The 17,396-nt window shown below is 34.6% G+C and overlaps 1 protein-coding gene and 1 long non-coding RNA gene across 9 annotated transcripts in view; one reads left to right on the top strand and one right to left on the bottom strand.

The window, feature by feature from the left end:
- LOC125645600 (uncharacterized) overlaps positions 1-17,396 on the bottom strand; it is a 106,971-nt gene that overhangs the window by 41,488 nt on the left and 48,087 nt on the right. For all 8 annotated transcript variants that reach the window (XM_056140286.1, XM_056140290.1, XM_056140288.1 and 5 more), the window contains 3 exons: positions 14,347-14,481; positions 3,363-4,354; positions 1,487-1,606 (listed from right to left, as the gene is read on the bottom strand). In XM_056140286.1, coding sequence (XP_055996261.1) covers positions 1,487-1,606; positions 3,363-4,354; positions 14,347-14,481 — 1,247 coding nt within the window. The remainder of the gene's footprint in view (positions 1-1,486; positions 1,607-3,362; positions 4,355-14,346; positions 14,482-17,396) is intronic.
- Positions 5,012-11,466, top strand: LOC125648116 (uncharacterized). The gene is made up of 4 exons (XR_008795910.1): positions 5,012-5,925; positions 7,175-7,323; positions 9,777-9,876; positions 10,122-11,466. It is a non-coding gene; the product is annotated as an uncharacterized LOC125648116 (long non-coding RNA).

The following is a 17,396-nucleotide window of genomic DNA, read 5'->3' as shown; positions in this document are numbered from 1 at the left end:
ATTGAAACGGTTTTTGATTTTTTCTAGCTGCAATAATGTAGCCCTATCCAATTTTTTTTTATTCTGACGTTTTCGGGATGAGGCTACAATTCCATAGGATCTCCGTAATGGTGCAAAATAATGTTATGAATAACCGATAATAAACTCTGCACTGTGTATTAGTCCCAAATGTTGTGTACAGTTACACCAAAAGTAGTACCAACTTTGTGCTCAGGCATGTCTAATAAAGGTGTTTTTCATTAAATATAATGTACAGCATGCAAAATTCTTCGTCTGCTCCGCCATGCTTGTTATCGCGAAATCTCGTTGGTGGATCTAATGAAAAAGCTAAACATTGACAATCGGCGCGAAAATGCAGTTACTTGAGCCACTTCGACAAAGAAAGGAAAATCATATTGTTGCAGAAAGAATTTACACTCTGCTGTTCGGTTTTTGACTTGATATTAAATTCAAACCTTTTCAATACCGACGAAATAGCTTTCGCCTCCATACTTGTCCATTGATGTAAATACTACTTTATATGACATATGCAAATGACTTGACAATCGGAAGTTGAAACTTCAGTACATCAAACATGGCGCACAAATATGAATCGAGAAATCGGAATTTATCGAAATTGTTGAAAACGGTAGAATAGAGCCTCACAAATCTTAAGTTGCAGGTTGTAAATTTATATATTGACTAAGAAACATAGAATATCATTTTATTTACGTAAAGAGACACATTTTCTTATTTTTTAATACTCAAAATACTAGTCAATTTTAAAACTTTTAATAGTTATTTTTGAACATTTACAATACTAGACTTTTTATGAACATGTAGACTTATAAAATTAATTTAGTTCATCATGTTTAAGAAAGACAGTCTTGATAAAATAAATTGATGGTTCTATATGATCAAGTTTCATTGATGGCCAGTTATTTGAATGATGATGACACCCAAGATACTCTTCTCTTTACTATCATGCTTGGGAACATATGAAAATAGACCTCTAATCAGGGGTTATAAATAGTCATTCATACATATTGAATTTAAAGAAAAAGTGTATTTCACATTTATTTCACTTCTATGGGTGGTGCCGCACTATCTAAAATTGCTTCTGTGAGTGGTCCCTCATTACATTTTTTTGCTTCTATGGGTGGTTACCCAAATTTTAAAGTGCCTTCCCCGGGTACCTCATATGTTTTAATGGAACAGCCCTAATAAAATGATGTAGACTTCATGATCTATATTTAGTGCTTTTGGGATCAGCCTGCAGTTCATGATCTATATTTAGTATATTTTTGCTTTGAGTTTTGGTATCACCCTGCAGGCTATTAGTATATTTTTGCTTTGAGTCTTGGGATCACTCTGCAGGTTATTAGTATATTTTTGCTTTGAGTCTTGGGATCACTCTGCAGGTTAATAGTATATTTTTGCTTTGAGTCTTGGGATCACTCTGCAGGTTAATAGTATATTTTTGCTTTGAGTCTTGGGATCAGCTCACTTGAACAGGATCTGATCGTCCTCAGACTTGTGTGTAACAACTCGACGGTTATGCCTCCTTCTGTTCATCACTAGGTGCTGCTCCAGGAGAACACCACAGTACATGGGGTTGAGAAATAACCTGTATATAAAACAATTAGAATTTGAGGAAAGTACCTCAAAACCTGTATCTTAAAGAACACATCGCATGTTTCTAAACTTTTTTGTTTTTTCAGCAGAATTAATTCTTTTCATGCCTAAAACTACTTTAAATGTGTTTTAAAACGAAATATTTGGCGTAGTTGTTTTAGTTTGAAAGCGATAAAATTTAAATCTTACGATATGCAAATTTACTTCAATATTTTACGCGCCATTATCTGTGACGTATATCATTTTATAAAACAGATTAGATTTAATGACAATACAAGCAAATTATCACGTTAACAGCTTGTAAATAACAATGCAGCAGGGTGTTTTGTGACGATTAAGGATGTACTAGCTGTCAGTAGAAAGGATTTAGACTGATATTTTTCAAGTTTTCGAAGGTGTTAGGGCATGCAAAAAGACAATATAATTTTTTGTCGGCTCAAGGACTTCGCCATAAAAAAAACCCAGTTGCCTTTGTCCATATACTTTTTCAAAAAGTAGTTGGACTGAGACTCAAATAAACTGCAAGAAAATAGTTATATTGAAGCTATAAACACTGCTAGGACTATACAGCATATGCAGTTTGTTCTGGTCTTCAAAACAAACTCGTACCAACTGACCATTTACCTTGAAACAACATATAACTTGTGCTCCTAGTTTCTACCAACTGGTAGATTTACAAAAATTTTAAAGATAGAAGATATCTGAAAATTCAATTGTTTAAAATATTGCATTTCCTGATTTTGAATTGAATAAAAATGCTTCAATTTTCCCAAATGAATTTTTAACACCTGCAAGCACAGTATAATGCCATGCTCCCACTTCCTATAACGATGTGTAGATCACAATTCCAAAATAATAATGATAATAAAATTGCTTTATAAAAATAAAGAATTGTGATTTCCACATTCAATTTGATTATTTTTATTATTTATTTATTTTTGAAATGCACCCATGACAGTAAGCCTAATTGTCAACAATGTAACATAATCCAAAAATAAATATTAATTGCACTGTTTATTTAAAAAGACAAAACAACAGCAATTACAGATGTTTAAAGGAATAACATTACCAAATAGTGTTTAGACAGCGACTCGTGTAAACTTTTAATTTCCTCACAATTGTCGATTTCATACTCATTTTCCTCACTACATTTGGGTATTTACATTGCTACATTTGTATGCACTGGTGGCTAAAACATATATTTGGGAAATTTGTCAGCATCGAAATAAATGTTGTTCATGAGTTTTTTAAACTATTTAACATTGTTTTCATTATCAGTTGATTGAAGAAGGTCGCATATGATGTCACTGTACCATGTGACTACCTAACTAGTTAATGAGACTTTTTGAAACCAGGTCCTATATTTAAATCAGTATTGTGGCTAATTATTGGAATATTTCATCAAACGAACTATCAGAATTACTATAAGCATAAGAAAGACAAAATGCATACAATTTTGTACACTTTGGAAACATGCAATGTGTCCTTCCATTTACCTTCAATATTGTCCTACACTAATTATCTTCTAAAATAAACATTCAATATATGACAAATGTATGAGAATTCGATATAATATGAAGTAAACAATATGCATTGTGACCCTGAAAAATACAGGTGATTCTCGATAACTCGAAGTTCAATGAACCATGATAAAACTTCGAGAAATCGAGACTTTGAGAGATCGAAATTCAGAAATTGAAGGTTGCAACCCTGAAAAAAAACACATAATTATGTTGCATTATCCTTACCGTTCAACTTTAGCCAGTCTTTCTTGTCTTGGAAACCATATATGACGCCCCACCCAGTACAAAGAGAGCAGCCACAGCGCTGCTAGAGGGAGATGGAACCACGGCTTAACAAGGTCATCATCACAGCTCGTTTCTAAACTGTGAGCGGAGACGGAGGAAATATAGTTGGAATCTGTATTGCACTCCAAATATAATGCAATCATGGCGACTGGGGTGGACAAGATGCATGGGATGGAGAAGGATAACTTCTGCATCTGAAGTTTGCATACTGTGTAGGCCAAATAGTATCCCAGAAAGCCAGACAAAACCAGGGCAAGAATGTCCGAGTACAGCTTCGCGTTGTTGAAGGTCTTCCAAGTATTAGTAATTTTTACAACATCAAAAGTCAATGGATCTTCCATCAGAACATAGGCAAATATCACTGATGTTGCAATTTTAAAAATGGATACAAACATGTATATATAGGCTCTACTTTCCTGCAAGTCAAATTTCAGCTTAAAGAAAGCTTGCTTAATACGACCTTTCTTACTCCAACACACTTTATCATCAATGAAATTTTCCCACCAAGAGACTGAGCAAAGTAGCAAGGCCACTACAATTTTCACACTCTCAACTGCACCATCCATGGTAAATCCAGATTCCATTGATTCAATAGTTCCGTTTTCTAATTTCATATCGTTGACTGTGTGGGTTTTGTTGCCATGAATGTACTGGGTGTAAGGTACAATAAGCACAGGAATTGCAGACAGTTGAACAAAGAAAGCAACCAAATCCAAAACAAAAAACAACATCTTTTTCAGAGTATTTCTGAAGAGTTTTTTCTTTTCTGTATCTTCCGAGTCCAATTCGTTGGAAAAGATTGGTTTGAGAAAGCTTGGAATGATGACCACCGCACTTAGCAGGCCCACTCCCTGTACTGCTCCAATGTCCGGGAGGATATGAAACACCAGTAAACACAGCCCAATGGAATGGAGAATCTCTATAACCACACACTGTCAAAAAATATCTAACACTCAAGTTTCATGAGGCATTTTCAGCTTTTGGTTTTTTGCAAAGTTATCATACAGGTACAACATTCTTGATCTCCAAACTGATTTGGAATTATTTCAAATTTCTATTTAGAGCTAAGAATGATTTTACATTTTTATTCAGAACTTGAAAATTGTAGAGTTAATGTCAGATGGTATACATGAAATACATATCAAAACACTAATGCTTAGGTGATCCATCCACCCCCTATCAATGTACTGTGTATTCATGAGTACAAAATCATTGCTAAATTGCCAAGGATTATTTTTAAGTTATTTATTATAACAAGAGGCCCAGGGGCCTTATAGGTCACCTGAGTATCATGTAACAACCTTCCAATGTTTGAATTAGGTTTGTGTTTAAATATAAGAATTTTACTTTTGGATGGAAGAAACATTGAATAGCTATGTGGTCAGCCCCGCCTTTGCACCACAACCCCTGACCCAGGGGCCATAAATTTCAGTTTTGAAAGAAGCATCCTTGATCATCATTATCATACTATTGGTTTGTCTACTTAATACCCAGCAGCAGAGGAGAAGATTTTCAAAGAAATAAAATGCATTTTCACTATATGATCAATAGGGCCCCACCCTAATACCAGAACCCATGACCCAGGGGCCATGAATTTCACAATTTTGAAAGAGGCATCCTTGCTCATCATAACCATGCTATTGGTTTGTCTACTTAAGTAGCAGTCCACGTAAGAATCATGCAGAATGAAAAAAAAGTGGCACAGCTATAAATTTAAAATCTCTTGAAAAATGGCTAATTTTGAAGAAAATCATGTTTTGAACTTGATCCAATAAAAAATTTCACCTTGAATCCTTCTTAAGATTTTTAATCGACTGAAAGGATATTCGGTTTCAAAAATATTTTCCCGTTGTTTTCTTTATAAAGAGCACTAATGAAAATGGTCATTAAAATTAATTATCGGACACTCTGTCATTAAAGATTAATATATACATAAAGTAAATAATATGGACAGTAAAAGAAATAACAAACATCATTTGGAAACATGTTTACAAATTAGTTACAGATTTTTAAAAACTACGTACGATCTAGCAGATTGACGATTTTATTATCTCCCTTTGCTAACTCTTTAGTGTTAAAGATACGATTGTTTGGGGAAACATAACAACATGTCATACGAGTTGGCGGTTTGAAGACAGACGATGCCGTTTTGAAACATTTCTTTATGGACAAATACTCCATGTGAAGAGGTTTCAAAGACAGTTTATGTGAATGACTATAAGAAATCGGTAGCTAGATATTTATGCTCCTTAAACAAATCACATTGCGGGAAATCCATGACGCAAGGCCCACCTGCCCCTGTGTCTATTTTCACAATTACACGTTGGACTTTTTCGGGGTTGTTTCATATCATCAGAGTTCTTTGGAGTGGATGTGGAATACTACCAGATCACTCGGTCAGTTGTATTGGATATACGAACCGGATATGGGCACATATCATAACATTCGGGATGAGCAACATGCTTGTGGGAAAATGCTGTGGCCAGTATGGGTGGCGGTGCAGGTAAGTTTATATGAATAAATCATAAATGTGTATTGGTTACTTAAGCTAATTTCACCATACTTTATTTCAATCATTCTTTTGCTTTGGACCATAAATAATCTGTCGACTAATGAATGAATAGTATCAGTGTGGGGGGGGGGGGGGGGGGGGGGGGGGGGTGAAAAGTTCAAAACTATATGTAAAAAATATTATACATGTACTTTAAAATGTAGGCCATTTTAGAAACACTTCTGTTTTCCCTCTACCAACCAGTGGTTGAAAGTAACTTTTTATTTCATAGGCTAAAATCAAAACACATCAGCTAAATTGAAACTATTAAATGAATCATTGTTCTTTTTTCATGTTATTTCAATGAATGATTCAACAACCCCACCCCATGATTACTGAACCTGGTGGGTCAACAGTTACACATTGTTTAGACAAGTCAATGACATATGCCATATGGTGATATGTTGGAGTATCTTGATCCTCACAACTCTAATCTAACACATGTACTGCAGGTTCAAATTTCATAACACATCAGGGTTGTTACTAGGGCTTTTTAAAGATAAGCCCCAGACTCATGGTTTATGAGCAGCTTCAATCCCATGAAAATTCACAAGTCCCATGAATTTTTGTGAGTCCTTTTTGTATCTGATTTTTGAGAAAAGTACAAATGTTGATTCCACATAGTTGTTAATCATGATGTCATCACAGTGGGAATTCAAAATTAATGATTTTTTAGTTTTTTAGCCATGGAATAATAATTAAAATAAGAAACACTATTTGTGACACCTGATTCCATATCAAAATTCTTTTAATTTTCTTATATTACCAGTATAGATGCATTTTTTAAAATCCAATCACAACCCACATACTTGAAAATACATATTAAAAGTGCTCTTCATTAGCTAATTTTTATCACATCAAATATGAAGACCTCAAGGATCTATTTTAGTTAATTTTGCATAAGATGAACAATTTCAAACATAATTTTTAATTAAATGAATATTTCTTATTAGCAAAAATGTATCGGATGTAATGATTTAGCACAGGTCTTTTAACCAAAAGTCTATAGCTTACCTGATCACCATTTTTCTGTGATCATAATGTCTGTTATACTTGTTGTCTACATAATTTGGTAACTTGTGAACTTGATTGAAAATTGAATTATTGACACCTCAGCAGGTATCGAGATCATTGCCATCACCACAAATTGATAGTTGGTAGTTCAGCTTCATTGAATGAAATATATTTACTTAAATTTCAGTATACAAGGAATCTATTCACTGAAATTCCAAGAAGATTCCATGACTTGCTTGCCATACAACAAACAACAGATTATGGACATGATTCCTAGAATTAGAACTTGAATGGGTCAGACTTGAATACATGCAAAATCATGTAACAACATTAAAGGTATACATCATAATATCTGCTTTGCATGTATGAAAATGAAAAACCGTTGTCATTGTAAATATACACATGCATATATTTACATGTAATATATGTATTGTTCAGGTTGTTATATTGTCCTGTATATGTGAGTTGGAATATTAATTAAGTTTGCACCCGTCAGTCACACCAATTGCTTGGTTGACAACAAACTTGGCATACTGATAAACAACAGAGCAGATTATCCTATTTACCTCACCTGAGTTGAACATTTTAGTGAGCTTTTGTCTGTCTGTCCATCTGTTTGTAGACTTTTCAAAATTTAATCTTTTCTACAACCACTGAGCCATTGTCAGTCAATCTAGCAAAAATCTTCCTTGAGAAAAGGGGATTCAAGCTTGTTTAAATTAAATGAAGGGTCATGCTTCCTTCAAAGGGGGGATAATCAAGAAATATGGAATCATTCCAATTTGTGGATTATCTAGATTTTTAGTTGAGATCTAATATCATGAATATGGTTTCTGTAGATTGAATCATTTTATAAATTGTGTATTTCATTGTGATTTGAAAGTTGAGGGATAAAGGTACCCCACAATTTGTATAAATTGAATCCCCATGAAAGCTAATGTCCACAGTAATCAACAAAAGGCATAGATAGTGGGAGGCAGACCTGGGGTCAATTACTTTAAAATGTAATACATTAAATTACAATTACATTGGAATTTTCACCGTTGCAATTACAATTACCATTACTTTCATTCATATAAGTAATTAATTAAATTACAATTACTTTGCTAAAGTAACGAATTACATTACAAAAAAAAAAAAAAAAAATACAAAGAAAATTTATGAACACAATTTATTTGAAGTTAACTTTTACATCAGATTGTGAATAAGTATATTTGTTATTTTACACATTATAGTTGCATTTTTTCAAAAGTATTGTCATTCAGAGAGCAACGTTCTGGTCTGAAAGCTTTGCCTGCAATACTTGTATTTACATGACTAAGTAACATGTTATTTATGTCTCTGATCTCATATCTTATTTCATATCACATAGATGAAATTTAAAATATTTACCTAAAGTCCTTCAATTGATTTCATAACTTTTTATTAAAAATTTCCATTAAAAAATCAATTGAATTATTCATAAATGACCATTGAATGAACACATTAAAAAAAGAAATATGTCTTTATTTTAAAGAATGTATTTTTAATGTATCATGTTTTAAAAATTATTAATCACTTTCATTGAAAAGAAAAACTTAGATTATTTCATGAAATAAGAAATGATATGTAATTCAAATGTAATTGAAAAGTAATGGTCATTACTGGTATTTTTATGAAAGTAATGCATTACATTACAATTACTTGTAATTCAAAAATGGGTGCATTACACATTACACCCCATTTCTTTAAAAATGTAATGATGACAATGCATTACACATTACCATTACCCCAGGTCTGGTGGGAGGTTCTTTTTTTTTTTTAAATCTTCTCAAAAACACTGGGCCAGAAAAGTTAAAACTTACATGTAAGCTTCCTTAACATAGTGTAGATTCAATCATTATCACCATAGGAGATCAAAGTATAATGGAATTTTTTTTTTTAATATTAAATCTTCATAAAAGACAGGTACTACTAGTAGTCGGGTTAAACCCATAGATATTGCACAATTTAAGTTTGTTCAAATTGTGGTCCTAGAAAGTAGGGAATGGCACAATAATTGATCTAAGTTTTATTTGGGTATGGAACATCTTTTAAAATATTCATCTCAATAACAGATGACCATGATTAGGCTAGTCATATCAATATGCATGCATGAACAGGTTTTCAAATTTCTGTATGTTCAATTCTGGGCCCTAGGGATAGGGGTGAAACATAATTTGAGATTTATATTAGACTATTCAGAAAATTGATTGAAACAAGTGTTTAAGACAGTGTAAGTGTCATAGAGCCAGACTAAATCATATCATAATACCAACATTCCTAAGTTCATTTGAAGTTTTTCCCTTCAGTAAAATGAACCCTTGGTTTATGGTTACTCAATGAATCATAATTTACATTTATAGGACATATATGCTTGAAAGAAGATCTTTAAAAAAGATGTTTTCTCAACAACAGCAAGATCATGTTAGTCATATTGGTTTTGAGGCATCCCCATATGTGAATTCAAGTAGGCTATATGGCAACTTTTTGGCCTAGATTTGGGTCGCAATATAGGGTTAAAAATGTTCATGGGAATAACGATTGGAAACAAATCTTTTAAAAATCACTACAGCAGGGTCAAGATGACTTGGGTGAGCAATGCAACCCATGAGCCTCTTGATGGTATTTGAGGCCACAAAATCAAAGGTCGAATCAATCATGATATTAGAAATATTGTTCAATGTCTTTAGACCACCTTGTTTGACAACAAATGATGAGTTGTAATTAATTTCGAAATATGTTATATATTTTCTTCTTCTTCAAAATAGGTGTTGTACTTCAGGAAAAGGGGAAGCATATTTGTTGGAAGATGGATAAAGAAATATTGGAGCATGCACTAGACTTCTTTAAATCCTGCTTTTTTATCAGGTACACAATAAATTATCAACAATGCCAAATTATGTCTTCATCCAATGGATATGATTAACATTCATTGAAATAACTCACACTGCACTCTGAAAAAATACATCCCATGATTACCCAATGTAAAATAAATTTTTAATAGCAACTGACATACATTTATGGACAATATCTGTTTCAATGAATAGGCATTTTTGACATTGTGCATTTTTTTTTAAAAAACAATGTCTCTGATCCAACAAAATTATTTTCAGGTAACATCATTGAGTACAAAAGAAATGCACTTTCACAGTAGACAACTTATAACCTTTCGACAAGAAATTGGGACTGCCTGCCATTCAACCATTGTACATATATGAATTTACCAGTCCTGTTGTGAAGAAACTTATTTCATCCTCTTTCAAGGGCCATGTTATTTAGGATTTTAACTACTTGTCCTGCATCACAAGCTTAAAAAGACTTCACAATCTGGCTGCAGATGGAACTGCATGGTTTGAAATCCTCATAGGAATTTTGAGAAGCATGGAAGCCTATAAACCAGATAATGACAAGATTTCATAGTTCGAGGAGTACCAGGAAAATTTACTTGCAGCAAAATTGTACATAAAGAGAGACTCACTCAAGCATGAATGTAGAAGAGAGAGAGAGAGAGAGAGAGAGAGAGAGAGAGAGAGAGAATTGTATGGTGATATAATTAAACTCATTGTCTTCAATGGGTATGGCATGTCAGTAGAGAATCATGATTCATATGGTGATATTTTTCAATTATATACTCGTTTCAGTGCAATGGCATTGTACAAATAAATATTTTAAGTGTTGCTAGGGATAGTGGTTGCTATGGTGATATGTGTAAACATATTGTCTTCCATGGGTCCGACATGTCAGTAAATAATTACATGTTGATATATTTGTATTATATTTTCATTTGAAGGCAATTGGAATTGTACAGTTTCAAATGTTTGCTTGTTGCTAGGGAAAATTGGTTGCTATGGTGATATAGTTAAACCTGATGTCTTCATTGGATTCAACATATCAGTAGAAAATCATATATTGGTATATTTGCATTAGGTTCTCATTCCAGTGCAAATTAATCATACAACTTTAAATTTTATGTGCGTTGCTAAGGAAAATCAGTTGCTATGGTGATATGGTTTAAGTCTGATTTCTCCAATTGGTCTGAAATGTCAATAAACTAAAGTGAACCCATATGATTTGTATTTATTTTCAGTTAATAGAATAATTTTAATGCATATATTGCAGATATTCTTGTTTTATTGTGTTGGAAATGGGCCTGAAAGAGTTGCCTAGCAACCGTTACTATGTGCATTTCCGACTCTTTTGATTTTTATTTTGAGTACACTTAGTATTGATTGTTTAGAAAATATGTATCAAAATTTGGCACTTTTCGGATAACTAAAGTAATATGTATTTAAAATACCTTAAAATTGTCGAATTTACAGAAAATTGATAAATATTAAAACAATGCCTATTCCAAAGTCCTCTACAGATACCATATAATAGTATTTCATTAGTATTGTACATTTTTATATTGAAGTAACCTTTACCTCACCTAAATAAATTATCATTATGTTTGAAAAATTATTATTTTCATTTTTATACAAATTTTAAGAAGTATGTATTTCTGCACTTTACAAAACCCAATACAGTGGTTGCTATGGAAACACAAATGCTTTAATTTCCATAGCAACCATTGATGCACAATGTTTTTACTCTGCATGTCTTCATATATCATTATTATGAAGAGTTATGGAAAGTTTCATGAAAATCCAAGATTATCAGTATGCCACCTTCTGCATGATTCTTACGTGGACTGCTACTTAATACCCAAGGACAGAGAAGAAGATTTTCAAAGAAATAATGCATTTTCACTATATGACTTATAGAGCCCCACCCTAGCACCAGAACCCCTGATCCAGGGGCCATGAATTTCACAATTTTTAACAAGAGGTACTGTGAGCAATGCTCACTAAGAATACCCCCCGCTTACCTCAATCTCCCAAAGGGTGTTGGTAATAAGTATAAACTACCTCTTTTCTGAGTGTTGCTACTTCGATGTCCAGTGCGCATGACCTTTGACCTATTGACCCCAAAATCGATAGGGAACATCTTCATCCCATGGGTAGTCCATATATATGATATGGTGACAGTAGGTGGAAAGGATAATGCTTTAGAGCCCGGAAACCATTGCGTCTACAGTCGGACGGACGGACAGACAGACGAACAACCCGATTCCAGTATACCCCCCCCCCCCCACAACAAGTTGTGGGGGGTATAAAGAGGCATCCTTGCTCATCATTACCATGCTATTAGTTTGTCTACTTAATACCCAGAGACAGAGAAGAAGATTTTCAAAGAATTTCTACACTTTCACTATATGACCAATAGACCCCCACCCTAACACAAGAACCCCTGCCCCAGGGGCCATGAATTTCACAATTTTGGTAGAGGGCTCAACGCTCATTATAATTATGCCCACAGTTTGGCTTCTTGATGTCCAGGAGTAAAGAAGAAGATTTTTTAAAATTACACTCATTTTGATGGTTTTTGCCCCACCCCTCAGGCCCCAGGGGGGCAGGGACCACGAATTTCACAATTTTTGTTCCCCTCCACCCACAGATGCTATATGCCAAAATTGGTTGAAATTGGTTCAGGGGTTTCAGAGAAGAAGCTGAAAATGTTCAAATGTTAACGCACGACGACGGACAAAAACAGATAGCAATAGGTCACCTGAATGATTCAGGTGACCTAAAAATCAACACATCAAAAATACTACACATGGCATTCCATGTTAATATTAACCGTTTAATAATAAATGTTGGTGTTTTTAAAAAAATTAATCACATATCAACTGGAAATTAAGGCATGCACAAGTTTATGGTTCCCATGACCTATCTCTCCCTGTGGAGAACCAGACCATGCACAAGTTTATAGTTCCCACGACCTAACTCTCCCTGTGGAGAACCAAACCATGCACAAGTTTATAGTTCCCACGACCTATCTCTCTCTGTGGAGAACCAGACCATGCACAAGTTTCCTCCCTCCTAGTCTGTTCTCTGTCTTTTATTTCTATTTTAATAATAGTTCTCTCTCTTTCTGTGTCCGAGTAACAGAATGCCCCATCCAAGGGCCATAACTCTGCCAAAAGTTTTCCAACCCAGACTTACACAAATACTTCACCTGTACATTCTCATAAAATACCATTTTCCAAAATTTCAATTCAAAATGTACATGTATGACAGATAATGAGTGGAAGCTGTTAAGTGTTTGAAATTTTTCAAATCCAAGTGGATCAATTATTCCAAAAATTATTTGACTGGGACCAAATATGAACATTACCTGCATATTTAGGACATAATTATATCCCATATTTCAATTAAAAAAGTCTAGGGGAAATAGCTTTGCCAAAAAATGCCTAACTGGAACCATATGCAAACCTGACCTACACTTTCTTATGATGTATTCATATTCTGAATTTGAAGTTAAAATGTCCATTTGTCATTGAAATAGCGAGTGCAAACTATAAATTGTTTGAAATAGTTCTAACGGGTACAACTCCGCCAAAAAGTATTCAATCATAACCAAAGTATTTTCATGATATTTATATACCAAATTTCAGCTGAATATGTGCATTATTAGCAGAGACAATGAGCAGAGACTGAATTATGATTGAAGGACAGAAGGAGGAAGGACAGAATGGGGTAACATTATCATCTTCGAAAGCCAAGTGTCGAATTCGCTTACTCTCATCTCCCCCTTCGCTGATTTAGTCGCATTTCTGACACTTCAAAATATCGTGCTTCGGCTTTCCAAGGCATCCAATCAAATCGTGCCATACATACAGTTTGGTTTGAGTAATGGCGATCCCCATGTCTAGCCCGTGTTGTCGCCTTTGCCATGACATTTTGTGTCAAAAACAAAGACAGCAATTTTCGGAGAAAGTTTCGGGTTTTACGATCAACTTCTAGCCAGATAATCGATCATGTACCTCACTAAAATGACGACAAAGGACGGTCTGTGCTGGAATAAACTGAACTCAGCAAAATTGAGTACAATCTAAAAACAAAAAGTAGAAACGCTGAAATCTGAATGACTTGTTTTGATATGGGATTTACGCCTTAAACACAAAGGTGGCATAGGCGTCCAAGCAAGTATGCACACATAAATAAAAAAGAATTTTATTGTTTTCAACTGTCAACTCCATTTTGTAAACATACACATGTAACAGAAATTATAATGCGTTATCTGATTGGTTAGATTTTGTTTTCATCAAGAACGATAACTCGCTCGATCCGTTGGATGGCAATTCAGTCGCAACTAAATCCGCCAAGGGGGGGATGAGAGGTAGTGAATCGGACACTTGGCTTGCGAAGATGTAACATTATATACTTCAGTCATTTCATAGCAGGGGCACAAAAAGCAGAAAAGCTATAATGTTGCAGGATGTTCTGTAATACATACCACAAGTATACTTCGCATTCCTGGGAAGGGAAGATTTCCGAAAAGAGACCTCCAAATACTGACAATAAAGATAAGGACATATGGAGCACAGATTGCTATCAGAGCCAACATGTAGCGGGCACTGGCCTCCAGACCCTGAAAGAACAATGAGAGGCAATGAAAAGTCCACATTTATACTGATTTCATACAGATGTGTTGATTTCAGGTTCCTTGTGATACCGCATTTTCCTCCATACAATACACATAATGTAAATATATAATAAACATAATGTAAATATTGAATTTATCATTTTACATCCCATCCGAGAATTTTCACAGAAGCAAGTGATTGATATACAAAAGTCTAGAAGATTTTTAAGGACATCATTTCCACAATAACATGCATTGATATAGTACATGACAATCTTATCAACAGTGGAGGGTGAACCACAGGGTGGTGATCTGGAAAGTCGGATCACTAGTAAACTCAACAGTATCAACATAAAACAATATGTACATGAGGAAATTGAAATACATCCCCTTACAAGATGTCACCAGCTTCAGGTAAAATGCGGAAAAAAATTGACAAATGTATGGTGCTCAGGACTTTAGCAGTGAGGGGTCTTTATTGTGTAAACACCTTCATATGTATATATGATAAATGTATACCAAAATTGGTTGAAATATATTGTGCAGTTTCAGAGAAGTTTGAGATGCCCAAAACTTTACTTCTACAAACATATCATGACACATTGGTGGATACAGATGGGAATGAGGGTTAGGGGGTTGGACCCCCCACCTACCCCCATATCTCCAGGGCATATATGAAGCTTTGCAAAGTTGTGTATTTCAAAGGAGGATTGAGGGGTTGAACCCAACACTTCTTCCCCTCTTGCTTGAAAATTTGAATATTTTTAACAACAAGAGGCCCATGGGCCACATCGCTCACCTGAGTCACCTTGGCCCATATTTGAAGACTTTCCATATATATTTGCATGTAAAACCTTAGTCCCTATTATGGCCCAAACTACCCTTTGCAAACTTGAATCTACATTATGTCAGAAAGCTTTCATGTAAATGTCAACTCCTTTGGCCCAATGGTTCTTGAGAAGAAGATTTTTAAAGCTTTTTCCTATATTTGTATGTAAAACTTTGACCCCCTCACTTGTGGCCCCATCCTACCCCCGGAGCCCATGATTTGAACAAACTTGAATCTGCATTATGTCAGGAAGTTTTCATGTAAATCTTAGCTTTTCTGGCTTAGTGGTTCTTAAGAAAAAGATTTTTAAAGTTTTTCCCTATATATTTGTATGTAAAACTTTGACCCCCCCTTGTGGCCCCATCCTAACCCCGGGGGCCATGATTTGAACAAACTTGAATCTGCACTCTGTCAGAAAGTTTTCATGTAAAAATCAGCTTTTCTGGCTCAGTGGTTCTTGAGAAAAAAATTTTAACTATATATTTGTATGTAAAACTTTGATCCCCCTTGTGGCCCCAGGCATCCAACCCCCCGGAGCCCATGATTTGAACAAACTTGAATCTGCATTATGTCAGGAAGCTTTCATGTAAATCTCAGCTTTTCTGGCTTAGTGATTCTTGAGAAGAAGATTTTTAAAGTTTTTCCCTATATATTTGTATGTAAAATTTTGATCCCCCCTTGTGGCCCCATCCTACCCCCGGGGGCCATGATTTGAACAAACTTGATCTGCACTATGTCAGAAAGTTTTCATGTAAAAATCAGCTTTTCTGACTTAGTGGTTCTTGAGAAGAAGATTTTAAAAGATTTTTCCTATATATTTGTATGTAAAACTTTGATCCCCTCACTTGTGGCCCCATCCAACCCCAGGGGCCTATGATTTGAACAAACTTGAATCTCCATTATGTCAGGAAGCTTTCATGTAAATCTTAGTGGCATTTTTGTGATTATCTCCCCTTTGAAAGGGACATGGCCCTTCATTTGAACAAACTTGAAAGCCCTTCACCCAGGGATGCTTTTAGCCATGCTTGGTTGAAATTGGCCCAGTGGTTCTGGAGAAGAAGTCGAAAATGTGAAAAGTTTAACAGACAGACAGACAGACGGACAGACAGACAGACGACGGACAAAAAGCGATCAGAAAAGCTCACATGAACCTTCGGTTCAGGTGAGCTAAAAATGCTTACTTTGGGGTTTTTGGTTTATAGGTGAAAAAGGTACCACCCTGCCACGAAAGTAACGTATAATGAACCACGCCAAAATCAGAAAAGATACCACCCTGTCCAGGATTTGACACTAAGGCATGTCAGACCGACTGAGTCTACTAAATGATAGGTCCGGTCAGGTAAAATGTCGATTTACTAGTCCGACTGGTCGTGTTGAAAAAATAAACAAGAAACTTTAGTTTAAACAATAAGATATTTTATTCTTAACTAAAAAAGAAAAACTGTTGAGTTCGCGAGCAATTTTGAACCGCATGATCACACAATCTCTATTTTTAGTCCTAATAAATAAGTCACGGTCGGAAGTGATGTTTTACGACATCTACTCGTTGTTAATGTGTGTAAAGTTATGTTTCAGATGAATTTATTTTCATTTTTTTTTAAAAACCCAGTTTATTTGAATCAAATATAAGAAAGTATTTATCAAATTAATAAATTATGTCGTAAACAGCCATTTTTCGGTGTTGACATATGTGCGGGAAAGTCTCTATGTTCAATACAACTTCTCGTCCTCAAGTAAAAGTAAAAATGTTGGGAAGAAAACAAGCAGGGCTTATGAAATAAAGATTTAAAAAACAGTTCAGGTCATTTTATTTTAAATTGACTAGAGAATTTCCATGCCAGGTAGAATTTAATAAAACAGAAAAATGTGTTAGAAAATGAAAGCATTAAATTGAATGACGAGACTAAAGCTCTTTTTTTTTAGACAATGAAGTATGTTTTAGTTCATGCAAACTTAATGTCTATCATTTGAATTAAGTACATTTAAATATGGAGAAACTGTCAGTTTCTGGAAAGTTGGTTGGGGCTAATGGATGTAAGGTCAGGTCTAGTAAAAATCATTTGAAGTAGCCTGACTGGTCTAGTGCTAAAAA

This window comes from Ostrea edulis, chromosome 6, assembly GCF_947568905.1.
Source record: "Ostrea edulis chromosome 6, xbOstEdul1.1, whole genome shotgun sequence".
In the NCBI taxonomy this organism is placed as follows: Eukaryota; Metazoa; Mollusca; class Bivalvia; order Ostreida; family Ostreidae; genus Ostrea; species Ostrea edulis.
Note: the sequence above shows the minus strand (reverse complement) of the source record. Positions and strands in the feature narration are given on the sequence as shown.